We start from the raw sequence: 27,710 nt of genomic DNA on the forward strand, positions 1-27,710 counted from the left end.
CTTTTTTCTGACTGGTCGGTGTTCAACAAATTTGTTAAAGTTTTTTACCTCACTTTTATTCAAAACTATGTGTTCCTCTGTAAAGCTACTCCCTCCAACTCCTGATGGAGGACTATGGAGGTGACAAGGGTAGCAGTTGCCTCCTGCTTCCAGGGAATGCCTCCACAGGATTTGCTGTGAGATCCTAAGACATGTTTACAGACCCAGGTTCAACAGAGAGTTTAAGCTGTTAGATTCATATGGATTTCAACATAAGGTACTAAATTGGAGATAGGATCCATAACATTTTATTTGCTCTCGATTGTGAAGCAGCGTTCAGCTTGATGAATTTCAAGAGAGTAGTCATAGCCTCTGCTTCCTGGAGCACCCACATTCCTCCAGGAAATGTGGTTAGTTTATGTCCTCCCAGATGTGGATCCAGAGACAGTATCATTGTAGCTGAATGGAACATCTGGACACCTTGTTTCTTTGCTAAAGCAATTAAAGGCACCCTTCTGGTCAAGTCTTCTGGAATGCTGTCTGCTGTGCTTCATGTAGAAAAAGGGGAAGAGACCTTGGCCCCTGAGCTGTCCTTGTGTCTGAATCACCCTTATGCCTGTGGAAATGTGTCTGCATGGTTCCTGTGATGACAAGAGAAAACCATGGCCAAATGGTGAAGGTCTGTGGGGAAAACAAAAAGTAAGCCAAATTAACCACTATTACTAGTGGATGGAGGAGACTGCTAAGTACCAAGACCTATATTCTCAGAAGAATTCCTGTAAACAGGATGTGCTCTATTCTGTTAAGTCAGAGGTTCCCTACAGTTGCTGCCCCTAACTGTTAAAGGTTTGGGGATGTCAGAAACACCAGTTGAAGCCAGGACCCCTTTTTATTACTAGTTACCAAGGTAAAACAGGAGCAAAGAGTATCCTGAGGGATCAGAGGCATGAAGAATAAGACAAGAGTTGAAAACTCAGAAAAATGTCAGTGGAAATGGGAAGAGAATCCAGGAAAGGAGATGGAGATCAGATGAAGTATGAGAAAGACAGAACTTGGGATGGAGCAGTCAGAGGCAAATAAAGTCTTTATTATATTCCTGTAAAGTAAATAGTGGTGTCATCCCTATTTTACATTGGAGGAATGGAGACACAGAAACAGGCTTAAGTTTGTCGAAACCACCCACTAACTTTAAATATTTGACTCAGTGCAATCCCTGGTGTGATTTTCAGGCACGCAACATTTATGGACTAATACAACATGTCATTCACAGCTCTACAGCCATCACTTGCATTCCTGCAAATCCAGATTCAGGTGTCTCTATCTGAACAGTTACAGTGTGAAGGCTGATGTTTCCTTGAAGATACTGATATTACTGTCTTGCCCAAAATCAAATAAGGACCCTGTGATATAGAGATAAGATCTAATTCACAACAAGGGTCATGTTCAGATTCCTTTACTATGAGATCACCCTTTCTATTACCTTGCTGTGATCACTGAACACCTCCTGCAACAGATGAGGTTGCAGAAATCATTCAGAGAGCAGACTCCACCACTGAAATGAGACTAATGATGAGAGTATCACTGCTTTGAAATGGGGGCAGCAGAAACACTTCAGAATATGTACACTGTACTTGTGTGGTGGATGGGAAGATTGGTAACAGACAGCAGCAATGTACTCTCAGAAGGAACATGAATTATTGGACTCCTATTGTTGAATGCTTTCATTTTCAGAATGACAGAAAGATGACAAGACAAGAAGTCAAAGTAGATCTGTGTTGATATAAATAAAAGTACTTGAGAAGATTTATTATGGGAGAAATTTGTGAGATCCAAGAGGCTGATTAAGAGATTAGGGAATTGTGGTGGTGTGTGTGCTAGCAATAAATACCTAACTCTAGTAACCATGCCAAAGAGCAGATACATGGTATATATGTTAAAATCACATGTGGGTTTTTTCCACAAGTACCACACCTACCAGGTTAAGGTACTTTGCAGGCTTCTGTTGTGCCTTCTAGAAGATTACTGTCATTATCTATTCCATAAATTTTGAGCTTTGTCAACCTACCACATTAAGAAAGACATCAATCCCTAATTGCTGTTGAGAAAAATAGATCATTTTCCACACAAAATTCTCTGAGAAGTAATTCACCTATATATTATAGAGATTACATACAAGCAATGCTGCACTGGAAAGAAAATATCAAGAGTTCTTAATCCCCAAATACCGCTCTGGAGAAAAATAGTTCAACGATGAATTTGACTGAATGGGCCTCCATTCTTCTTCTCTTTCATTGCCTGTCTGCTGCATTTTAATACTTGCTATTAGAGACATAAAATACAAACAGAACAAAGATAGACTCAGAAAGACTTACAAACTGGAGGGTAGCTCAACTCAGCTCCTGCATAATGAATCTTGGAGATACATATCCTCAGTGTCGTCATGTATTATTCACACGTTCTTCAACATTAATAACTAAGTAGGCAATATAGTCTCTTCATTAAGTTTTTTTTTAATAATTCTTCTTTATTATTGGGTGCTGTGTGGTGATTTTCTTAATGTAAGAAATTTAATGTCCTCTAAATCAGCTTACACTTAAATTTCACTTATTTTCTAAAGTTGATTATAATAGGTTTGTTTTATTGTCTTCATAGGACAACCAAATAATTAGTTTTTTTCAGATACTCCCTTGTATTTTTATTTTCTTCAGCTCTCATTTTTGTCTTTATTAGAAACACTTAATTTGAAATTTCTGAATTACTTCACTAAAATTTTCTACACCAGTTTTTTCTCAGTTTTTTCAGCTGTGACCACAAGTAATTAAGACCAGCAGCTAATAATATTTTCCTTTTTTGTTTCAGCGCCTCATATGTGCAGTATAGTTGAGCATCGCTGTGATCACTTTTGCATAAACACCCCTGGCTCCTACTCGTGTAGATGTAAACAAGGGTATATTCTGAATGCTGACCAGAAGACTTGCAGCAGTATGTTGTCTTTCTTTTCTCTTTCATACTCCCAAAAGGTGTTTAACATCACTTCCCTTTCTGTTGGGCTCATAAAGAACTGAAGTCAGTACATAATTAATGATAATCATCAGAAAGTGTCTAGAAAGGTGAAGTTGTAATTCTTTTTCTTGCTTTAAGTGAAGTTCTTACAAATCTCTCTGAAATACATCCAGCTGAATTTTATACACAACTCTGCAGAGGTACACTGTAACTATATGAAATTACATTTGAATTCTATTGGTATTTGAAGTTCAGCAGTTAAAAACAACCAAATCAATAACTTTATCATCTCAAATGAAGTGAATTTAGATACTTTACTAACTTGTCCAGCTATCAACAGTACTAAAAGGTACAGAATGGTGCAATAAACCCCATACTAGAAAACTGTGAAATAACCTGACATTCTGAAAAGCTCTTTCTAACTGCTAGTGGAAATATAAGGGTTTGCAACCTTTCAAAAAATGGTTTCAGAAGTTTTGCATATGCTCTCATTCCTCTCTTTAAAAGTGTTGACTTTTTTTCATTTTTGAGTAATTGGCTGTATAGTTTATAATAACAAACTTTATTTCCCTTTAATTTTGATTTTTGTGATCATTATTTTGTTAGTCCATTTTGACTTATTTCCTAGTGATTAACAGCAATTTACATCAGAGGGATATGACAAATTTATTTCTGTGTCCACCTTATTTTAAAGAAATTATGTAATGCTGTCTTTAATTACTTGTGGAAAATGTACATGCTAAAAATTCAAGTTTTTATCATACAGCAGTGTACAGATTCAGATGAAAGTAAATGGACTCAAATTAAAGCTGCTAAATTGATTTTACCCAGAAGAAAAATTTTGGAAAACATCTTTTCAAGAAACGGTGGGAGACAGTCATCATGAGAGCATAGGATGTACCTCTTAGAATCAATAATTTAGCACTAAGGTGAAGACTGCAGGCTCAAGTCCTGTCGTTGTGTTTGATGTTCTGTATCTCAGGAGAGTGCCATAAGCTACTATGAGTATCTTGAGATTAGTGGATTCTTAGTCTCTCTTGCTTAGAGCTCTTTTATAGCAAATACTAAGCACCAATGAAACAGTGAAGGTATGTGAATAATTTTTTAAAAATTTTAATTACAAGTATGAAAAAGTCTTTCTTTATTGTCTCTTCTTCTTTTTACTCTATTACATTTCCATAGTTTTTCTCAGCCGGTAGTTGAATCCTTGGGCACTGCACTGCTTCAAATACAGGTTAATTTCCAAGAGTTTTGGAATTATGTGTAATTTTTCTGCTGGTGACCCATGCACAGTAGCCCTCAATATGCTCCCTCTCTACCATTTTTCAAAGCCTTTGCTGCGTTGCTTTACCTTCTTTTTTAGCTATCTATTAATTTTCCCCACTTACCTCTCACATGATTTCTGTGATTGACCTGCTTTGATTATCATTCAGATGATACCAGATTGTAGTTTGATCAATATGAAAGGGAAATTTGTCCTTCAATGATTACTTTACCTTCTTTTTTAGCTATGATATCTTAATTTAATATATATTAATTTTCCCCACTTACCTCTCACATGATTTCTGTGATTGACCTGCTTTGATTATCATTCAGATGATACCAGATTGTAGTTTGATCAATATGAAAGGGAAATTTGTCCTTCAATGTGTTTGTAGCCTTGGTTTTTTTACATCACCAAATTAAAAATTAATTTTAGCAATTAGCACTGGAAATCTGAGAGTCATCAAACTGGCCTTAAATGTGCTAGGATGGTGCAAATCATTGGTGAAGAGAAAGATGATGCACTATCAGTATGGAGAGGTCAAATGATTATGTCTAAAACCCCCACAGAGATGTAACAGAATTCATGAGGATGGGGAGCCCAGCCTGGACAAAGGGGTCAGCTTAGTTCTGGAGGCAGGAGAACCACAGTGAAAGAAAAATGCACAGTCTGGGAGTTTTTCAGTTACCTTCACTAGCTGTTAATTGCCCACAAGTGCACAGAGACAATGGATTCCTCACTTGACATTTAAGTAAAATAAATCTTCATCATGTTTATGTTAAGTACAATACATGATCAGCATAAACCAGATGTATTTATCTAAGGTTTGGTTGTATTGGCAGCTCTTCAATGAACAAATAGTTTCTTTACATACATAATTTAATACTTTCTGAATTAACCAGTGCAGAAAAGATGAATGCTATGTAGCTAATGTTATACTCTTTTTTCATTCTTTTGTTAGACTCTGTTTTTATTCTTCTCTTCCCTTGTTTCTTTTTAATGCTGTGAGAGTATATGCTATCAGTACTCAGTTCTTTAAAGCCCTTAACCAAATGGCTTCAATCAACAATGAACTGGCAACTTCACTTCATGCTGGGAAATGGGGTTTTTTTAAACTAAAAATATTCTTACATTTCTTTAATTATTATGGTTATATACTACTTTCGTGTACTGTGGTCTAACTTTTCTAGAGAAGAGTGTCAGATAATGGGTATTCTTTACTTATTACACTCTATTTGTTTGTTTAACTAATCTCTCCCATTCTTCTCTAGAGATGCTGAAATCTTACATTAATAAACAAAATAATACAAAAGAGGAATGTAGCTGAAACAAGCTGGAAAATTATCTATTTGTGGGTGTTTACACTGGAACAAAAGAGTTAAGCGACTGTTTATGCTGTTCATCATGCCGCTTGATATGAAGCAGACAGCTATAAAAGAAAATTTGTTTTTGCTTGGCTGACTTCCTCAAACATGTTCCAAAAGCCTATTTTGTAGCTGTAAATGACCATTATGTGTTGAACAGTCTTTGAGCAACACAAAGTACTCTGCTTTCCAGAGCTTTCGCTGGGCAAACTTGGGGTTCTCATAAAGCTTTAGTCTGTTGAAAAGAAAGCCCAGTGTGCTTTATTTGGCTAGGTGCTGAACTGACCTCATTTGTCATGGTAATTTTTTTGAGATCTTTTGCATGGGATGGGTAACACGCTATGGTATTTTGCATAAAAATGAAAAATTCTAAAACTCAGAAAAAAAATATCCCCACATTTTTTATTGTTGTGGTGTCATTTTCTTTCCCTTTTCAACCTCATTATCATTTATCTGGTTATGCAAAATAAAATACCAAAAATACACAAATAAAGACAATTAGTTTTCTTTAAAAAAAAATCCCTGAAGAATGCCACTTTGAACTTTTCAGGGAAGCATACATAAAGGAACTCTACTGTGCACCATTGGTCCATTAATAGTCTTTGCCATCAGCTGAAGGAATCAGTGCCTCAACTTTGAGTGAATGATCCTATTGTCTTTCACTGTTTGACAGAACATGGGCATGATCTGTGTCAAAATGAGCTCATCTCTAAGGAGCTGTCCATAGCTTCCTGAAATTTATTTTGATCTGTGCTCTACCTGTGCATTGTAGAAGGTCAAAAATTTCATACTCATGCAATTATGTGTTGTAGCTCAGGACCTCTGTGCTGTGGAGAAACATGCCTGTGAGCAGATTTGTGTGAACACACCTGGGTCCTACGTCTGTCAGTGTTATGAAGGGTATGAGCTTGATGCAAATGGAAAGAGTTGTGTTGGTGAGTATGAATTCAGCAATTCACATTTACCTCTTGACACAAACCAAATCAAAATTCAATATAAATGAGTATCCACTTTAGCTATACACAATGATGTTCTCCTGTATGAGTGGTAGATGAGAAAGCACACGTAATTGACATGTTTGTAGGCCTGTACTGATAATGAATGGTGTCTTGGAAAAATTGTTCCAACCAGTTTCACACAGAAAATAATTTTCCATTTTGAAACAACGGACACGATGTTTTATTCAAGATCCATGTAGGTGGCCTGCAATGTACTGGCATGACATATGCGGCCATTAAAAAAACAAAGGCAGACAAACTCGGTAGCTCCTCTTCAGACAGAAGTTATGCAGAGAAAAACCTGGAAGAGGACAATTTCTTGATGTTTTTTCACATGATTTTTTGTTGATGTGAGGAGAGATTTCAACCCCTTTTTGGAAAGGTGACTTTAAGGACAGTTTAGCCACTTTAGGAACCCATCCACTATGTGCCCTTAAATTTTCACTGCGGGTGAAGAGGAAATAAATATCACTTCCAAGAATTACAGCTCAAAAGAGAGAGTGTGAAAATATGGTACAATAATTCTTTGGCACAAAACATATTTCCCTCTCTATTACTCAGTCTTCTTCTCTGTTTATATGTGGTAAATAATTCTATTACAATCTCTTTTACCAGCCTATGTACCTATTCTTGTAAACTTTTCATTCCATTCTGAGAAAATACTGTCTTCTGGTTTCCACTGCAAAAACCCCTAGTGAGATCTGGATTAAAAATTACATTATTGGTTAGGTATTCTCTTCAGGCAAGCACTTAGATGCATGCTTAATTTCAAACACAAATTAAAGTCCCATGGAAATGAATCCAAGTCAGTCCTTGGCCTCAAATCTGCCACAGGCAGCCACAATGCTTTTCTCCAACAGCCTACTCTTTCTTGTCATTTTAAGACAGCTCTAGCATATCTTCCTCTTATTACCTTCAAAAAGCTATTGGCTTCCAGGATAACCCTGTTTTGAGATGCAAAATAGGTGACAGTTTATGGAACTTTCTTCATGTAGCTTCATGTAAGACACACAAAAAAGGTTTTGAGGTTTTTTAGGCCTGGGATAACATGAGGTTTTGAAGAATATTCACTCTGTGCTTACTCTTCAGAAATGTTTCCTTTACTTGTGGCTTCATGGTTTCAGTACAGGAGTATTTGAAGGTCTCAATATAATTTGTCCCCAGCATAATTTGCCCACCTGTATACTATTTTAAGAACCTGCTTTTTGGAACCAAATTGTTTTGAAAATGCAGATAATACTGGTTATTTAGGTAAGTTTTTATGTCTGGCCCAGATTTCTATATCTAACATTCACCTAATAACCTTAGCTGACCCTCTTGACTTTTATTTGTATTAGAATAAAGGATGTACTTCTCTGCTATTTATTTGACTATATCCTGAGACAGAAAATTTGTGACTTCTGGTAATTTCTTTCATCCCTGATTCTTTCCTAACATATATTCTAATCCAAAATATTAATGCTTAGTGTAATCAGCTGTTGTTACTACTTTCTATTAAGTTGAAGTTCCTTGAGAGCCCAAGATATTCTTACCAGGAAAGTAGCTACCAGAGCTTTCATTCTGGTGAAATTCTTTGTATGTCAAGTCTAATATTGTATTTTGTAATAAATGCAAAGTCTATTTTTTGTTATTTAAAATTTCAAAATATTTCTATGCCGCTTATTAAATTTCTTGCATTGGTGTTTAGGATTTTTGTCTGTTAATAACTTATCTGCAAAGTCTGAGGTGATTGCTGTTTGGAGGCATGATACATCTTTGACATTTTTTTTCCTACCTCCTCACTGACTCTTTGGCTTAAGAGATACACATTTATTATGAGCACTGTTGTTGACATTTAAAGATTTCATATTATCTCTTCAATTATTTTAAAAATACAGCATGCATGGGTTCACTGTCTTGTCTTTTATAGGAGTTTTTCTTTTCCACTTGATTCCTATTCATTTGTACATTTTAGCAACAAAACTTGGATACATGCTATTCATACCACTGCAATAATTAGCAGTATTAATTGGAATTTTAAGGCACATTATTAACATTTCTATTTTTTATTTTTATTTTTCAGTTGCATATTTGGCACTTAAATTTTAAATTTCTTACGGTTGTACAAGAATAGTTCAATGTATATTAATTATATTTGGTCTGTGCAGAACTTAGTTTCTCTACATTTCTTGAACAGGAAAAGATTGTCTGGGTAATTTATGAATTTGATGCTAATTTGTCTGCAAATCCTATTGTCAGTCTCCAGAATTTGACTTTTCGGGTTTGAACAATTTGAGATTTTTGAGGAATATGCTTCTACGAAGAATGTACAGCTTCTGCAGATGTGATCACCCATGAATGATCATCCTTGATGGAAAATTTTTTAAGGGAGACTATGTGTAGTACTGAATCAGTAGGGATAACTCTCAGTTTTCATTACTCCTAAGCTAATTAACCCTTCCTTTCTGTGAAATATTTATTATCAAATGAGCAGGATCCAAAGAAAGATCTTGATGTACACATATACTAGAGGTCACTGAGAATAACAACAATTTTGCAAAAAACAGTGACTTCATTAAAGTTAGTCACTCCTCCCCTTCCAGAGAATAAAAAGGGAATTTCAGTAGGAAATACACATTGTGATATTCTTGGAAAGAGTCAAACGTTTCCATCTAAGATATCTAAGACTTCTAAAGTTTTAACTCAAGCAAAAGCAAATGAGAAAGTGCCGAAACTTCATTTCACAGGCATGTTTATTAAATTTTTCTGATGGGCTAATTTAAGGATCAGTGGTGATATTAATTGCTTTATTGACATGTGCCAGCCAGTTACCTGAATGGCAATAATTATACGAAATCTCACAGCCAGAACTCACAAGTATCCATTCAAGTTGACCACTGAACAACCTACCACTCTGAAGAGTTGGCAATGCACAATTTATGAATGAATTTGTGGGCTAAACAATACTTGAAACTGTCTGCTCAGCAGTAAATCTGGCTGGCAGGGCACTATCACTTTGCCTTTTTTGAACTGTTTTTCACATGGACAAGTCCTGTCAGTTGACATTGGTGGTAATGAGCTACCCTTTCTCCATCAGGCTGCTGGACACTCAGTCTCTCCACCTTGGTGTTGCTGGACACGCTCTCCTCTCTTTCCTGGCACTAGTGCTAGACTGTATCCATCTTGCTGGGCTTGGATCCGCTTTTTCTGGCAGTGGTTTGGCTGCTGGCATCTCTCTGCAGTCCTGGCACTGCTGGGTTTTTTTGGCTGCTTCTTAGGTTCTTATGAGTCTTCCCTGAGTGTGTTTTGTTCTTCCCTAACATTCTTTTTCATCCTCCTTATGCTTTTACTTGCTTTACACCTTCTTCTCCTTAACTTCCTTCATCCTCCCATGCCTGAATAACCCCTATAAATATTATAGGGCTAAAACAGCCCCTTATGAGAAAGGTAACCCATGCAGTCCATGGTTCAGAGAGGGCAATGTAAGCACCCAGAATGCAGAACTGCTAACTGGAGGTAAAAGATGGTTTTCATCACTTACTAATACCAAGTGAGAAAAACAAGGTGGAGCAAATATGCAGAGATGACAACTGAATTAATAGTTTGCTCACTAAAAAGGACACTAATAAGTCATCTAGAAAAAAATTACTGAAATAGACATGAGATAAAATTCAGAACGGTGAAATTTCAAGTTTTCACATTCTCATGTATATCTCGTGACTTAGCATAAATTACACTCTTCCAGAGATGGGGCGTGTGGGAATAGTTCAAAGCTGTGCCAGGGGAGGTTTAGACTGGACATTAAGAAGCATTTCTTTACCAAGAAGATGGTCAAACACTGGAACAAGCTTCCTACATGAGGGGGATGCTCCAAGCCTGTCAGTGTGTAAGAGGCATTTGGACAAAGCCAACTCTGAACTGGTCAAGCAGTTGAACTAAATGGTCTTTGTGTGCCTCTTCCAACTGAATATTCTATTCTCACTGTTAAAATCATTAGTTGGGCAGTTGTAGATATTGTAATATAAATTTAAAAATTTTGTTAAGGTTTAAATGCAGAGGAGGAGGTGACTTTACAAAGAAATCCATATGGGCTATTTCCCAGGCATGATGCTAAATTGCATGTATTCTTGGCCTACCTATTTCTTAATGTGCCTTTTAAACACTTGAAAATGTGCATGTTAGAATTAATTTAAGAGGAAAGCTAATTGTATGACACATTATATCCTTGAAACATGTATTCAGTAAATAGGTTTTCATATGAATCGATTCAATCTGGAAACATGAAGGTTCCTGCCCAGAAAATGATATCACATGGTAGCCAGTAAGTAGTTTGACTTGATTCAGTGCAAATATTCTGAAGGGCTAAAATAAACTCTTTCAAAGTAGCTGAATAGATTATCTGCTTTCCTGACTAGATGACCTTGACTAAATATAGTAGCACACCTGAGTGTGCATGATTTACATAGGTGGGCCACTTGAAGAAAGAATTGATTGCATTAAAACAAATTACTGCCTCTTAAAGAAATTTGTGAGGCTCAGCAGTATAAAGTAGTGAAAAAATTTACTCAGTTGGCAAAGAGGAAGCTGTCTTGGTATGAAGCTAAGCACATTACTGTCTTCTGCAGAAAGAATCAGGTATACTTTCCTAATGTAGGCCTGGCAGCTCTTTGCAGGCAGAGCACCAGCTCTGTGACTTATCTTAAATTTTTTCTAAGGCTTTTGTTGTGAAGATGAAGCTTAACCTACAAAGAAATTTTAAAAATCCTTTCATTTCTTTAGCAGCTTTGAATGGGTTTGACAGAGTAAACTCTGAAGTATTATTTTATTACCCTTGGCAGTCTAACTTTTAAATATGGATTTGTGTAATAAATAAATGACCAGACTTATGAAATAGGTGACAGGACTTCCTGTGACTTTTTTTTTTTTCCTTGCAAAAGGCATTATATAAGCAGAATATCCATGGTGAACATTAGCCTGAAGCTCTCAGGCTTTGCAGTTGTAGCTGCTTTGTACAGAACAAATCTGGAGCACATTAGAGGGAATGAATGTACTGTGAGAGTCCTCAGTGTAGAAGATAATGCCAAGATTCTCCTGTATACTCAGGCTATAGGAACAGCTCTTGAGAATTAATACAGCTGGGAGGGAACTAAGGAAAAGTAGAGCAATTCCAGGACTGGGACTTGAGAGACAGAAGACAGAACTAAATCAAAAAAACTTTTCTATGCCCTGGCCTACAGTGTGAACATCTGGACAGTTACTCACTGAGGCATGGTTTCCAGATCTGAGAAAACATGTTGAGAAGGCTCCTGACAATCTGAGAGCTGATAAATGTTCAAAGTTGAGAAATTATTTAGCACTCATTTAAAATCTGGTTTACCAACTGTTGTTGTGAGTGAACTACTTTTTGCAGACAAGCTTTTCAGAAGAGAATTACATCAGCTTTTCCTTTTTTTTATATTACTGTGTGTCTCTAGAACCATAATGTCCATGCATAATAGTTCTGATTTTTTTTTCCTAATTGCACGTTTGTCATTCTGTTTCAGTTGTCGACTACTGTGCTTTGGATAACCATGGCTGCCAACATGAATGTGTTAACACCAAGGACTCCTATTACTGTAGATGCCACCCAGGGTTCATTTTAAATCCAGACAAAAGAACTTGTGGAAGTAAGTTGTGATAAAGTTTAATTATGAACAGTTTATACTTCTGTCTTCCAGATGTCAGCAGTAATCCTCCCACTGGTCCTGGGAATGCTGACTAATGCATTGGGTATAGAAATGCATCAGGTTGGAGTGCACTGAAACCAAAGGTCTTGAAAACAAAGCAAGTTGTTTTGAGGGGAGGGCCCAACGGTAAAGGTCTCTCCTATGAACAGGAAGCTTTTAACATGAAACCCAGCTCTTTTTCAACAGCAAAAAGCTGAAGATTTGCCTTGAATTTCTCTTTGATTATTCTTTTTTTTCAGTTAGAATATAATCTCCCTAGCTGGGTAAACAAACAAGTCTGTGCAAGACAATTTATAATCAGTTTGCTTTGTAAGATGATCTAAAATAATTAGTAGTTTCCCAATCAGAAGAAACATTGCAGTCTGTTTTTCTGTGGATTTTTCTCCAGAGTGAGTTCTCTGATGGTGTGGCAAAGCTCTGTCAGTATCAGTATCAGTATCTTCTACCAGGCTTCCCTGTTTCCACCAGCTTATAATAACTTCATGGCTTTGCTTGTTGTTGTTTGCCAAATTTGATACCAGGCTAAAAAGATCAAAATTTTAACATATTTAAATTGATGATTCACAGAATGTTGACATCTGAGGGAATATTCTGGGAAAGTAGTATTTCAGGCTTGACCTCTCTATTCTCTATCTGTTGCTTGAGACAATATATTAGGCATAAATAAGCACAAATAAGACTTATTAAGCCACTGTTCCTTACACTGTCCTCTGAGCCTTGTGGATAAATTAAAGCATGAATGAAAGAACTGTGTAGCTCTTAATGCTGTAGAAGTCAAGACAGCATGAGAGCTCTTCAGAGCATAAGTGTCCCCTAGTTCCCATATGTTATGAATGACACTGAGTTTGAGTCTGCATAAACAATGCCTACAAACAAGCTACAGATCACTGGATTTAAAATGTTTGTGACTTAAAAAATTTAACATAAATTTCTGCATATTTGGCTTATGTACTGAGTCTCAGGGACAATGGCCAATTAGTCAAAATTCACACATGCCAGACCAGTTCTCTGCATCAGCAAGCAGGCCTGAGGCACCCACTCCTGAGATCTCGTGATTGTCTCACAATCCTGACTTCCCTTTCAAAAACAGAAAATAAACGGTTATGCTCATGGCTACAAAGAAATGCATGGAAATATAAGTGTTGTCAGTATGGTCATGCATATCTAACAAATGTTTTCTCTGGGAACTATTCCAAAGTTCTTAGAATAAAACACAAGGAGCAGTGCTCATGAAGCCAGCCTTGTCAGCACCATCAGAGTGCTCTATGACTGGAAGAGCACAGCAAGTTTGGTTTATCAGTGAGGCAGTGGAGGACATTCAAGCCACTGTTAAGGAGACTCCTGCTATTCTTGCTGCTCCCCTCAAGAGGACAGATGGCACCTTCTGCTTGTACTGGGTGCTGCTGAGCCTCAACTGTTCTTTACAAAAGGCTTGTTTGAATTCTGGGTTCACATAATTTGTAGCTGGGCAAGGTTCTGTTAATGTCCTTACCCTGGGCCGTGTTGATAAACACACTATGAAGTGTGTTTTTAGTGTCCCAAACAGAATAGCCTCAAGGTTTCAACAAAGATAATACATATTTTTCAGCCCTTGTGGTCATCTTCAGAATCAGTTATCCAGGAAAAGTCTCTCCTTGAGTGAGCATGGATTTGAGCAGGTAAATGCACCACAGCACTGCTTAGGTCAGAGGGCATACAGCTGCATTCCTCTGGTGCACACACATGGCTTTATGGCCATGTTATGTCTCTTCAGTGCTGTCCTGAGCAAAAATATATTTTCTGATTTTCATTTTGGTAAACAGATAATATATCTCCATGTTATGTATATGTGTATGTGCATATGCTGTCAAAAAATGTTTTGGTAAAGGAAATTATTAATTAATTAATGTTATCAATGTTAATTAATATACAGAGTGGTGTTCAGAAATTATAACATAGTCCTTCCAAGTTTTCTTAGGAAGTCACATTCCACTTCATTTATTCTGAAAATAGAGGTGGTTTATTATGACAAGGGGCTTTCATCATATATAAAGACTCAATTCCATTAACTGGCCACAAATCCAAAGAAAGAGCTGTCCATGCCTCTGAAAGCAAATCACCTCTTGGAATAATAATTAATTAACTTCAGGGAATAATAAAACCACTGAGTTTTCAGGTTTTATAATGTGTTGTTCAGAAGTGCCTGGATGTTTTTTGAAGTGTGACTTGTTTATCTACTTTTAGCAGTGCTGAGGGGATAGGAGCATTTTTCACTAATATAAATTAACTATACTGACACAAAACTAAGTGATGGGCAGACACTGCATCTAAATGAATGTCAGGTTCATTGACTTCATCAATAACGATAAACTATAGGGGAAACATCTCAGTGCTTAGTGCACAATTGCTATCCTTTCTAAGTTACTTTATCCACAAGTGGTAGCTGTTTCTGGACTGGTCATCTTCTCTTCCATGGGCATTTCAAATGGAAGAATTGTGAAGCGAGCACTCAGAGCTGTTAGAAACATCCACACTCCTGATGACCTGCTTGTCCTGCTGTGATCTAATGAACAGCATACAAAAGCATGTTTGTGTGTTTATTACACATCATGTCTAACATGCTCTGCTCTGAGTGAGTAGAGGCAATTTTGATGAGGCAATGTATAAGGCTTAGCTGTAAAATAGGATTTTAGGATTCTAACTTCTCTACTGCATGAACTATTTCTGTTCTCTAAAAATTCTTTGTAGTATACAAAGTAGTATTGGAAAAAAGAAACATTTTATTTTCATGGTTTGAAACTATATGGGAAAACACCAAAATGGTGCCTAAGGGGAAAAAAAGGCAAAAGAAAGCAAAATAACTAATTTTTATCTAGTTTGTTTCTGAGAAATTTTATTACTCACTGGCACAAATGTTTTTGTTGTTTAGAACCAGACTATTGTTCTCTTCAGGACCATGGTTGTGAACAGGAATGTGTTAATACAGATGATTCCTATTTTTGTCAATGCCAAGAAGGGTTTAGACTTAATCCAGATAAGAAAACATGCAAAAGTGAGTAATCCTTTGGACATAATAAAGTTCATCTGCTTTTATTTCTTGAACCTGCGGTGAATTGTTTCCCTTCTGAAAGGATGGAAGTTTTCTCTGTAATTAAGGTTTCTTTATAAATATATATAATATAAACAAATGTTTTTTTATAAACTTGAATTTAACTGAATGAATCATGCTGGGAAAGTATACATTTCTCTGTTTTGTAGATTACTTTGTATATTAGACATTTTTGAAGACTTTTATGAAAACCTGAGGATTAATGTAGGAACCAAAATTACTTAAACTTTATTACTTATTTGAAACTTTCTGGCCTTGGCTTCTTAAAGACACGAGCAGCTTTGAAATAAAAAAAAAAATCACCATGTTTTTCCCAGTTAGTTTAGCCAAGGACAGATACATTTCATCAGCTTGGAAATGTATTGAACAGACAACACAGCTATCAAATTCATCTTAGAGTCACACACGAAGCTTTACAGTTTCCTAAAAAAATTGTAAAAACAGCATGAGCAATGTTAGTGTTATAAACCAGTCACACATGCCATTTACTTTAGAATGACTTAGTGTTACAGCTCTTTTTGATTGGAGGCCTGGAATCACAGCAGATTTTTACTGTGATGTCTTAAAATTTAGAGAGAATAGATTCAGCAAAATGAAATAGCTGATCTCATGACTCAGTTGTTGTGGGGAGAAAATTGTACTACTGATATTTTATGAATAATAAACTTTTTTAGAGCAATATAATTCTATTTCTGGGCACTCATAGAATGTATCTGGTTTTGAAACTGTATTTTTGTTCAGTCTTAAAGATACATTCTCACAAAGCATTTTTGTCTGCACAGTGCTGCTTTTGCAGAAATCCATGCTATTCTGCTTTTTATTATCTGTATGGTATTTTAATACATTCAGGTTTTTATAGATTCAATAGCCTTGGTAGAGTAAATAGATCCAATAGAGCAAAAGAACAGCATCATATAAAATATTTATTGCCAAGGATGTAATTGCAAATTAAAGGCAAATTGTAATTCATATTTGGGGTATTTTCCTTATGGGGCTTTGGATTTGGCTGCAAATCTTGTGATGCTTCCAGGATTAGGCTCCTATTCCAAATCTTGTTGTAACAAGAGTCATATTAGCTAAGCTTGTGAAATAAAGCAGAATGTTTGTATGTATGCCCTTTTCAGAAATCAGGGACAATAGGTGAGTGGTGACAAGCACCAGGCATTCCTCCTTCACCTCCACGTGTGACTTCTGATGACTACAGGAGGAGATCTGTGGGGGTCAAAGGGAAGCCTTACATAGCAGAGTGTTTGCAGTCTGCTCTCACATCCTTGTCTCACTGTCAGCTTTAGCAGGTGTCCAAAGCACAGAATCCAGTATTGTTTAAGAAAAGTGAGTTTTTCTAAGCCGTTTTACTTTAGAAGCTCTTGTGGCTGACTTCAATTTTCCTCTCCACAAAAGTAAACTCTGTGCTTTAGGTCAGCATGACTGTGAACATGAATGTGTTAACATGGAGCAGTTTGTGTGCAAATGTCATCCCAGATTCACCCAAGAACACCACAGTGATACGTGCAGCAATGAGTGTGTCTCATGAACTGCAGTGACTAGTTTGCTGCAAGGGAGAGGTGTGAACAGAGTGAGAAAACACTCCTGGGTCCCTTTTGAGATGTTTCTGAGTCATGCAAACCTATGTTACTGCAAAGTCCACCAGAAGCCAGGCCTAGTGAAGTAATGCTATAGTGAGATCCCTGATCCCACAGAGAACTAAAGCATCATTTTCTCCAATCTGAATAACTGCGGAAATGTGTTCAGTCATTTCACTCAAAGGCACTGTCTAACAGGAAGGCAGTGCTTGCTGCTGAACATCCTTATCACTGCTGTGGGCTGTGTAACCTGCACACCTCCTGCTGCTGTATGCTGGTATGTGGGGATGTGAAGAGACCCATCTCTTCTCTATGTTTGCACCTTCAGTGATCCATTCAATGAAGTGTCCTTTAGCAATACTTTGCTAAACAAAGTATTGATATTGCTCCACAGAAACCCAACAGCACTGCCCACTTGGCATCACCCAGTTTTAGAAGACAGTTTTATTGCAGAGAACCATTTTGCATATCACCTAAAGCATTGGCAGCATTTTTCCCCTATGTACTTATGACATACTTTTCCAAAGGAATACTCAGTCACTGAAGTTTTTAAAACACTTGGTAGGACAGGGAATAATAGTTTTTAAAGAAACTGTGATAAAGGCATATTTAAGGTAACCTGGATGAGTTGCTACTTTTTGACAATTATAGTTTTAGACTATCTCAAGTTGAATTTCTAAAAATTAATATATTCCAAGACATTCCTTGTTTGTAAAAACAGTGAGCCTTCCTCATCCTTTCTCTTGCTTGCATTTTTTTACACATGTAATAAAGCACACATGATTACAACATTTACAGTTATAATGATTTCCAAAGTCTGGTAATTAGCACCTTTGTGATTACTGCACTCTTTGAAAGAGTGTGTAACAAAATTCTGCATGAGACCCCCAGATATTTAAACATTAAAAATTCATATTGGTGTGGGTGTCTGTATTGAAAAGATGGAGCCAAACAGATGTAACTTTTCACAGAGAATATGTGTATTTTCTTTTTTTTTGTTTCCACATTTTTTGTGTGCTCTGAGGAGTTACACAAGCCTCTTTATGATGATGTGAACTCTTGGAAAAAGGAGGAGGTTCCAGCTGGAACTTGCTTTAGCTAGTAAAAACTGACACCTCAGCTTCATTTGTTCAAGCATACGTTGTCTCTCTGTGTATAATGGCAAATCTGGACCAATTACTGCAAACTCGTTGCTTAGTTAAATAAACCAATAAACAGAAATATTTAAAATAAGTGATTTAACATGAAGTACAGATTTTTTAAAATATAAACAAATTGCTGCAGACATGTCTGTTCACATCTGTAAATGATTTGCAAAGGAGACATGCAAGACTATGTTTGTTTCTGAGGGAACTCCACTACTTTTAATCAAGTTAAGCTGAAGTGATTTGGGCCTATATAACTAAAATTAGCCTTTAACAAACCAGCTGTAAAACACAATGAGGAAGTTCAAAGCTTTTTTTCCCTAAATTGTGCTTTTTCTATACCCACAGATTCAGCAAATTGCATAGTACATGTGCAAGTGCATTTATCTCACCCTACAGCTTTGCTGTCCATTGTGAGGAAATGTATTTTTAAAATCTAGTTCACACCTCTCTGCCTTGCCCCATCTTTTGTGTTTCACACAACTAGTTGCATACAAGACTTAAAAGACATATTCCATTTTATCTCACTTGGAATAGGAATAGTAAAATCAAAGAAATGGAACATATTAAGACACTCTCACACTTATAATTTCTATCTGCCCCCCCATGAGGCTTTAACTGCTTGAACCTGTTGGCCAATTAAAGTTTTAAATTGGTGATTTCTTATCCTGTTGAGAAAAGAATTTAATCTTTAAGATACAATCTGAAAGCCATAATTCCTATTTCAAAAATTACTAATACTCATATTTGCTGGGAAAATTTAATGATGAACAAAAGAGGAAGTCCTGCCTTTTAAAGAAGGAAAGCATGATTCTGTGGGTGAGACCAGACTGGGCTTCAGGATTCTCCCTTCTCTCCACCTTTTGTTAGTTCAATTACATTGTGACTTTCTGGCAAAGGAAATCTGCACTTCACAAGTTTGCTATATGCCAAGTGGGGTTGTATTAATTTCACTTAGGTGTTGTTAATTAACTCAGGTTACTCAAGTAGGTGGGGATACTTGCATAACTAAAAAGCTGCACTAATCTTTTCCCCTTGCTCTGCTCATGTACTAACTACAGTGTCATAGTTTATGTATCTAAGACACCAATGTGATTTCTTCAATCATTAACACAAATCAATAGGAGTGGACCACTGTGTTGAAAGCAATCATGGCTGCGAGCAACTGTGCCTAAATACAGGAGACTCCTATGTCTGTCAGTGCTCTGAAGGATTTGTCATCAATGAGGACCTAAAAACCTGCTCACGTGAGTCTTGCAAGACTATCCTTTATTTCAGCTCCCTTGGGAAAGGTTTTTGTTTTCATACAGGGAAAAAGTCTCACCTTCAATTTATTCTTACAGTCTGCAATTCAGTAATACTTTACTAATTATTTGGAAGCAGAAACAGAAAAAGTATTTAGGAAAGAATACTTGTCAAGATAACTGTTAGTCCTCATATATTCAGGAAAGTTTTGAGATACCTATTCATCCCCAGGTTTGAGGGCAGTTTTTCAGTCACATGACAAATGTGTTTGACAGTCATCTGGACACAGTGTCCCCAAGGCAAACTGCCCCACCTTACCTGGGGCAGGAGGAGAACTGAGAGCCCCAGACTGAGCTTTACATTTAGCATGGAAACCCTTAATTAGTGAGCAGTTGTCCTAGCAGCTCTCTGTTCTTTATAAATCTAATGATCATAGAGAATTTATAAAATTTCACAAACAGTTGAATGGCCTCCTTCACTGGAAAAACAATGTATTGAAAGTGCCAGAAAAAGAAGAATATGAGTGCATTTTACCTGTTGACTTTTTATGGTCTCTTTGGTGAGAGTGTTCTGTCCACTTTTTTCCAGATTTTGGATGTACATTATCTTTCAAACTTGTAGAATGTTGGAGCAGCTCCAGAATTCCCCCTTTTCCTTGCTGTCAGGCAGAAAGTTTTAAGAGAAATCAAACTGCAAGTCCTCAGTCATAAAAATTATCTAGAGAGAAGTGAGGCAAAACAGCAAAGGGAATTTGCCTTTGTATTTTATTTATCTTTGTGTTTGTCTCCGTAGATCCATCCAATATCTTGACTGACTTTGCTTCTGTCTGCAGCTCTCTAGAAAGGGGCAGACTGTAACACAGAAGTATGATTAGTGTACATGTACAACATTAGGGTCTACTAAAAACAATTTTCTAGATATTTATCGGTAGTACCACTGAAAATTTAGAAACAGCCAAATAATGGAGTTTTATCAACTTGCAAACGGAAAATCCACTTTCCTTCCTAGTAACAAGAGATGATTTTTCATTCCTGAGTTATTTTCCTCCAGGCTGTACTTGGAAACCTATCAGCAGCAGAGTTCAAAAAGCATTTGGACAACATTCGCAGACAGATGGTGTGAGTTTTGGGGCTGTCTTGTGCAAAGCCAGTAGTAGGACTTTGACTGGTCCTAGCAAGTCCCTCCCAAATCAGGATATTCTATGATTCTATGAAAATAGTGCTGAGTGCAATGAAACTGACCTTTTTTGAATAACTCCTCATAACCTTGTCCTCATATATATTTAGGAAAGATTTGTCCTATTCCTGACCTCTAGATGAGATGTTGAAACCTTGTGAACATTTTTAGGCTACCATGAAGAGAGTCTTGGCACTTTGCAATTTCCAGAATGATAAGTTGAATGGAGGGGATTAGCATTTAACACACACCAGTCCTAGTGAGAAAACATCTGGGACGTTCTAGAGTTATATAAACTGGCTCAAGGATCTTAAGAAAGCTGTGGGAACACCTGAATGGTAACCAAATCTGTACTCCGACAACTCATTACACAAAAATAAGTGTGTGTAGCCAATAGACAGTAGCAAATCCTGCTTGCAAAGAGTCAGGAGCCCTATATGACAGAGAAGAAACACTTGGGAAATTTGAGATGAAAAGTGGACCATGTTTGATAGTACTTGCCATTTGCAATTCTTTGTAAAATCTTGAGTAGTTCAAGCCAAATCCCACTGACATCTGAGAGGTTTTCTTCTTGCTGCCACAGGAACTGGGTCAGGTCCACAAGTGAGTTCTGGGGACTGCCACCTTCACTTCAGGCCATTTAGAGACTATTTAAAGAATGTTCACAAGGTAGCTTTTATGTCTTTGCCAGTGTCATATATAAAATCATTGCCAAAGTATTTTGGTTTTTTAATACACTTTAATCTAATACAGACATAGACTCTGTTTATTTATGTTAAACACAGAAAAGTATGAGTTCTCAACTCTGCTTAAAGTAAAAAATGAAAAGTGGGAACTCAATAGGATCTCACTAGGACCTCTTACAGTTTATTGAAGCTTTATAATCAGATGAGAAACTAAATTATTGTTTAAGCAGTTCAGTGTATTTATATTTACTTGCTATGGAATGCAAACACTAGAGATGAAAAATAATTGAGTCATTATTGGTTAAATTGTTAAATAATTTTAATTGCTTTTACAGGAGTTGACCATTGTGCTCTAAGTGATCATGGCTGTGAACATTTGTGTGTAAATGGTGACAGATCTTACACTTGTCAGTGTTTTGAAGGATACAGGCTTCGTAACGATGGGAAAACATGTAAACGTAAGTTATTACTCAGCAACTCAGAGTCTAATATTACACACATAGGAGAAATCTGTAAGGTAGGATTGGATTGCCTAAATGTTCAAGGATTTCTAGAGGTTGTATTTCCCCTTTGGTGTCATATTTGCCAGCAGTATGCCAATATCTTGGATATGCTGAGGCATCAAAAATGCTGAATGCATACTTTTAGGCACCTGAATCACATCCTAAACATCAGTGCCATTTAAAAAGTAGCCCTGAAATTGGACAGTTGTGGATCCAAAACTATCCAGAGCTGGGACAACTGTGATTTTTTTTCTAAGTTTCAAGGCAAAACTATATAATGTTTATAAAGTCTTACCCAGTATGAAGCTTGCAACATTATTAATGAAAACTTCATTTTGTCCAACATGTCCAACAGGATCAGGATGATTGCAACATGTCATAATTGTGTTACAAATTTGACTATATTACACAGTTATGATGAGTGGCAGATATCAAGGAAATAAACTAATAGCAAATTTTTCTCAACTTCTATAGCATAAGTCACCAAGTGATCACAAAAGAATCATGGATAAGTCTCAGAAAAACTCATAGGCATTCAATATTTTGTAACTGCAATCCCCATAATATCTAGTATCAACATCTGCTCTTAAAAAATATTTACAGAAAAAAAAATTAAAAGCATCCAGATACTACCATGATGAATGAAAAGCTCCTTATTCTTAGCTGGTGTTTCATAGCATCACCCTCTTTTGTTATTCTGTGCAAACAGAGACAAATTCTGCCCATCTCAAAAAGTTAGGATAAACTAAAAGCAAGTTAACTTAGAACATACTGCTCTTAACTAACAGAATTTTTTATATATTAAATTATTTCCAGGTAAAAATGTCTGCAAATCAGTCAACCATGGCTGTGAGCATGTTTGTGTTAATGCTGACAATTCCTACATCTGCAAGTGTCATGAAGGATTTGTACTGAGAGAAGATGGCAAGACCTGCAGAAGTGAGTGACTGGTATCTGTTGAACACTTTTGCATGTACATCAGGCAAGGAAGGAAAGGGGTATTTTTTACTTCTTACTGGAAAAGAAGCAACAAAGTTCTTTTGACAGCTACATTTCTCTAACATGTTTTCATTCAACACCTACATGTATATCAATCATCCCCAGGACAGGACATCTGCAAATCAGTCAGCCATGGCTGTGAGCATATTTGTGTCAATGAAGATGACTCCTATGTTTGCAAGTGTCATGAGGGTTTTCTGCTGAGAGAAGATGGGAAAACATGCAGAAGTAAGTACTCTGAGAATTTCTCATAGAATTTTATTTATCATACATAGATCTGAGAAGCATTCAAACAAATACAACAGTTTACTGTCATAATAAAGGAATAGTCTTAATTTGTATAATATAGGAGTAGTATTTATGTATTTATACATTTAGACCTTCCAAATGCTTGTGAGAGACTCTAGTGGACAAAATAGTGTCTTTTAATGGAACAAGTGACAGACTGTAAACAGAAAATACTCAAAAATATTCAGATACCAAGAGTTAAAAGTGTTTGCTGCCTAAAATTTACCCTGTTTATTCCAGTGGTATCAGTAGAGCTAATGAAAGCTGTTATTTCTCCCTGCATTATACATTTGTTGTAGATTTTCTTTAACCAAATATCATCAACTGTTCTCAGATAAAGACATTTGCAGTTCAGTTCACCATGGCTGTGAACATGTTTGTGTTAATGCTAATGAGTCCTACATCTGCCAGTGTTATGAGGGATTTGTACTAAGGGAAGATGGAAGAACATGTAGAAGTAAGTATCCTTCTCTTTAATCAATTTTCTTTATAATCTGTGCATTTGAAGATATATTTTCAATATGGCAATCTTGTTTTTTAACAGATAAAGATGTTTGCAATTCTGTTGACCATGGCTGTGAGCATATTTGTGTGAATACTGATAGTTCATACCTTTGCCAGTGCTACGAGGGTTTTGTATTGAGGGATGATAAGAAAACATGTAAAAGTAAGTTATTTTAATGTTACTATATTTTTTATATTCAGAAATCTACAGAAGAAACATATTTAGAGGCAGTTCTTCTTATAGGAGGTTTTTCCTGGCAAAAAGGAGAATAAATTCTGTATTTACTAGGAGTTTACTATTGTTAGCCTTTAAAGTTTTGGAAGTGTTCTTGTTCATCAAACTGTAGTAAATAAAATCTAAATTATTCCTAGATAAAGACGTCTGCAAGTCAGTCAGTCATGGCTGTGAACATCTTTGTGTTAATAATGATGATTCATACACTTGCCAATGCCATGATGGATTTGTACTAAGGCAAGATGGGAAAACGTGCCGAAGTAAGTAGTTTATTAATAAAAGAAGAAATGTATTTTTGTCCTGTTAGAATATTATTCACTGGTTCATAGTAGCCAGAATGGAATATTTTTTCTCTATAGATCATAAGACTTGTCTGAATTAAGGATTGTTTGAACCAAAGCTACATTTCAGAAAAATCAGCCAATTTTAAGGTTTGAATGTAGGTTTTAAAATTTCATTTCCAAATTAAGTATATTGAGTTTTAATCTTGAGCATGGAATGTTGCTTCATTTTACTGTTCTGTGTTCTTCTGTCTATATTCATGCAGATCATGACTTAACTTGTTCTGTAACCTCCTAGCATGTTTTTTGTAAATTATAAGCAGATGAAACTCCTTCAGACTTTTTATGTCTTCTGATCTTTTTATAACTCTTTTTGCTCCCCAAAAACCTCTGTGGTTTATCAGCATCCTTGTGGATGCACCACAGTGAAAGAAAGTCTTCAAATAGGAGACTCAGCAGGGTCCAGGTCAGAGGAATAATAGCCATCTAATTCTTTTTTGAATCTCCCTATCATTTTTTAATAATTTATCTTTTGTTGCCTTTTTTTTTTTCTTGACAAAAGACAGTGTTAGTCTCTGACCAAAATATTCTGGTAGTACTCATGTTCAATTAGTTACCATGATCAAAAGTTATTTAAGATTCTCAGTATCACAGATGTCCCACGTCCTTAAGGCTGTAAGTACAGCCTTCATTATTTGTTTCTAAATGTATATCCTTAATTCTATTTTAAAATACATATGATTTGCTGTTATCCAAAAAGATTCATGTTACCTTATATCAGCAGCTGCTTTATATTTATTTGGTATTCTCTCAGAAGCGGAGTAATCTGTGAACTTTATTAGTGATTATTTTGTGTCTTATTCTGGGCTGTCCATAAAAATATCAAGTAGTAGAGAAGCAAGGCAAATTCTTAGAAAGTTACTTGACAGTCGCCCATCTAGAATTGGTTCTGAAGCCCTTTCTGCCAGTGTTAATCCGTATAATGTTGATTCTGTAGTCTGTTTCTTTAATCAAAACAATACCAAGACTGCTGCCTTTTTGAATGCTCCATTGTAGGAACAGCATAACTTTAAGAACCAGCCTCATCATCAATTAAGAAAGACATTTATTTAGTTTTTCCAAGATTTATTTTTCCATAATACCAAGTTGATTTATATTGGTCCTCTTTCTTTGCTTTTACTCTGACTCAAGTTCCACATTATCTCTTGCATTATTTTAATTCAGATAAATGTCAAGATGGCAGGCTTACAGTGAACTACTCATCTTTTAAACACTGGAACCGTAGTACTTTTTTCACTGGGAATGGAGACAACTCAGTCTTTTGGGGCTTCCTCAGAATTCTAGGAGATACTGAAAATTAACACTAAGCATCCAAGATATTCTTCAGAAATCTCTTTTGCAACTCTCTGCTGCAAGTTATCTGGAGTTTCTGATTCAAAAATATGTGTGTGTGTGTGTTCAGTAGATGCTGTGTGACCTACTTCACACAGTGTGAAGCTCTTCACTCCAGCAAGGTCATCAGTAACTATTTCACAGGTTCAGATCTGAATACACTAAAATGTTTTATATTTCTGCATGAAGATTGGCAGTTCTATGTTTCTGTCTATTAATTAATAATACATTATTAGAATATTTTTTGTTCCTAATACTATCTAAATAATGTACTCATAATACCCTTTATTTGGTTGGCCATGTACCCCCTTGCCCTTTATTTTATTATTTCAGTGTTTTCAAATTCCTAATATTTTCCCATTTAGTAAATACTGTGAATGTTCCTTTCTTTCAGTCATTTTTCAAATCTTACAGCTGTTTTCAACTTCAGTTTCTAGATTTTTTAACTACCCTGGCATTCTTTTTAGATTCTAAGACTACATTTTTTGGGGGTGTCTAGTAAAATAACCTTAAATAGTGCAATCATTGATGGTTTTCATTACTATTATTGTTTCTCCCCTGCATCCCAAAATAATCTGGCTCAGACTTACTTTCAGCTATGTAAAATTCATCCTTCTGAAATAATAGCCATGTCTGAGGCTGGTTTGTATTTTATTCTGTTTATAAACAAATGTTTCTGAGTTGTGCACAGCTGTGTATAAGCAGATGCTAATTTTTACTTACGTTGTAATTTCTCCCTTATTCACTATGACCAGATTTAGTTTAGATTGCCATGTCTTAAATATAATTATCTTTGAGTTAGAATATTGTCTTATGTAGTAGTTTTTGGAATTTTTCTTTTGGAAGCAGGAGACCCCCAAGAAATGTGGCTGAGGTTGAAGTTCTTCTAAAAACACAAACCTCAAGAGTCAAATTGAACATGGCTCTCAGGAAGCCACTTTTTGTGTAAATGTAATTCTGCAGTAGAAACTGATATTTCTTTTGTGTTGCATGAAGAAGAAAAAGGGAATGCTGATAGATGGCTCCACTTTCTTCTGCACTTTCTCCCCCTCTATCATTTTTGAAGAGGTTTTAACCAAGTGGTTTAACATTGCATTCATACAAGTCCTCACATCAATTTTCAGCAATCCAGTTAGATTTTGTTTATCATCTTAAATAAGTAGTTCCTATTCTTTCAGGTTTTGTTTATGCAGATTCTTGGCACTGATACAAGGATGTTAAGAATTATGGTTAAATCATGTCCTCTGGTGTTTTTCTTAGTTTTGTTTTTACCAGCATGCATTTGTGCTAAATGACTGTACTAAATTATTCCCTCTTAGTGCCCTTAATGTAAACTCCTCCTCCTCCTCAATCTAGATAGATTAAGCCTAAAATGGTTTATTTTCAGTTGGAGGTCATCCAAACCATGAGGTTCTGGTCAGATGATAAAGAATAGATACTCAATGTAAGCTAAGATGTCCATCATTTAACTAGTGAGAGATTTGCTTTCAGTTTGCAAACTTCCATCTATTCTTGCTCATGGGATTGACCCCCCAGTCTCTGTACTTATAAAAAACGGTTTAACTAACAAGCCACATAAATATTATCTTACTATTCCCAGGCCAGGATATTTGCAAATCAGTCAACCATGGCTGTGAACATGTGTGTGCTAGTGCTGGTGATTCATTTGTTTGTAAGTGCCAGGAGGGATTCCTGCTAAGAGAAGACGGAAAAACTTGCAGAAGTAAGTAGTCTGATCTTTATCAACATGCTCTTTATCTGTAGCTCGTGCTTGTGTAGAAATGAGCTAACCAGCAAAAGCTGTCATCTGTTTTCAGATAAAGATCTTTGCAAATCAGTCAACCATGGCTGTGAACATGTTTGTGTTAATTCTGGTGATTCATATACCTGCAAATGCCATGATGGGTTCCTACTGAGAGAAGATGGGAAGACCTGCAGAAGTAAGCAGCATTGGAACATAATTGGATGAATTACACATACAATTATGAAGGCCTCTGCTGATGTGTGCTGACTACCAACTCTCCTGTTTGCAGACAAGGACATTTGCAACTCAGTTGACCATGGCTGTGAACAAGTTTGTGTGAATACTGAAGATTCCTACATCTGCCAGTGTCATGAAAAATTCATGCTGAAGGAAGATGGAAAGACATGTAGATGTGAGTAGCCTGAGCTATAAAAGTATGTTTTTATTTTAAGCCTTCAAGTGTTGTGGGTGTGAGTGCACATGTGTATGTTTGTGATTTCCAAATATTTGGGCTGGTTTAAAAAAGAT

At 36.2% G+C, this 27,710-nt stretch overlaps 1 protein-coding gene across 4 annotated transcripts in view; it reads left to right on the forward strand.

The window, feature by feature from the left end:
* The window catches only part of MATN2 (matrilin 2), a 69,091-nt gene that overhangs the window by 26,520 nt on the left and 14,861 nt on the right, over positions 1-27,710 (forward strand). For all 4 annotated transcript variants that reach the window (XM_039706230.1, XM_039706232.1, XM_039706228.1 and 1 more), the window contains exons 4-17: positions 2,839-2,961; positions 6,423-6,545; positions 12,131-12,253; positions 15,222-15,344; positions 19,254-19,376; positions 21,572-21,694; positions 22,556-22,678; positions 22,844-22,966; positions 23,361-23,483; positions 23,571-23,693; positions 23,903-24,025; positions 27,039-27,161; positions 27,256-27,378; positions 27,472-27,594. In XM_039706230.1, coding sequence (XP_039562164.1) covers positions 2,839-2,961; positions 6,423-6,545; positions 12,131-12,253; positions 15,222-15,344; positions 19,254-19,376; positions 21,572-21,694; positions 22,556-22,678; positions 22,844-22,966; positions 23,361-23,483; positions 23,571-23,693; positions 23,903-24,025; positions 27,039-27,161; positions 27,256-27,378; positions 27,472-27,594 — 1,722 coding nt within the window. The remainder of the gene's footprint in view (positions 1-2,838; positions 2,962-6,422; positions 6,546-12,130; positions 12,254-15,221; positions 15,345-19,253; positions 19,377-21,571; positions 21,695-22,555; positions 22,679-22,843; positions 22,967-23,360; positions 23,484-23,570; positions 23,694-23,902; positions 24,026-27,038; positions 27,162-27,255; positions 27,379-27,471; positions 27,595-27,710) is intronic.

This window comes from Passer montanus, unplaced genomic scaffold (assembly GCF_014805655.1).
Source record: "Passer montanus isolate IOZ18808 unplaced genomic scaffold, ASM1480565v1 scaffold19, whole genome shotgun sequence".
In the NCBI taxonomy this organism is placed as follows: Eukaryota; Metazoa; Chordata; class Aves; order Passeriformes; family Passeridae; genus Passer; species Passer montanus.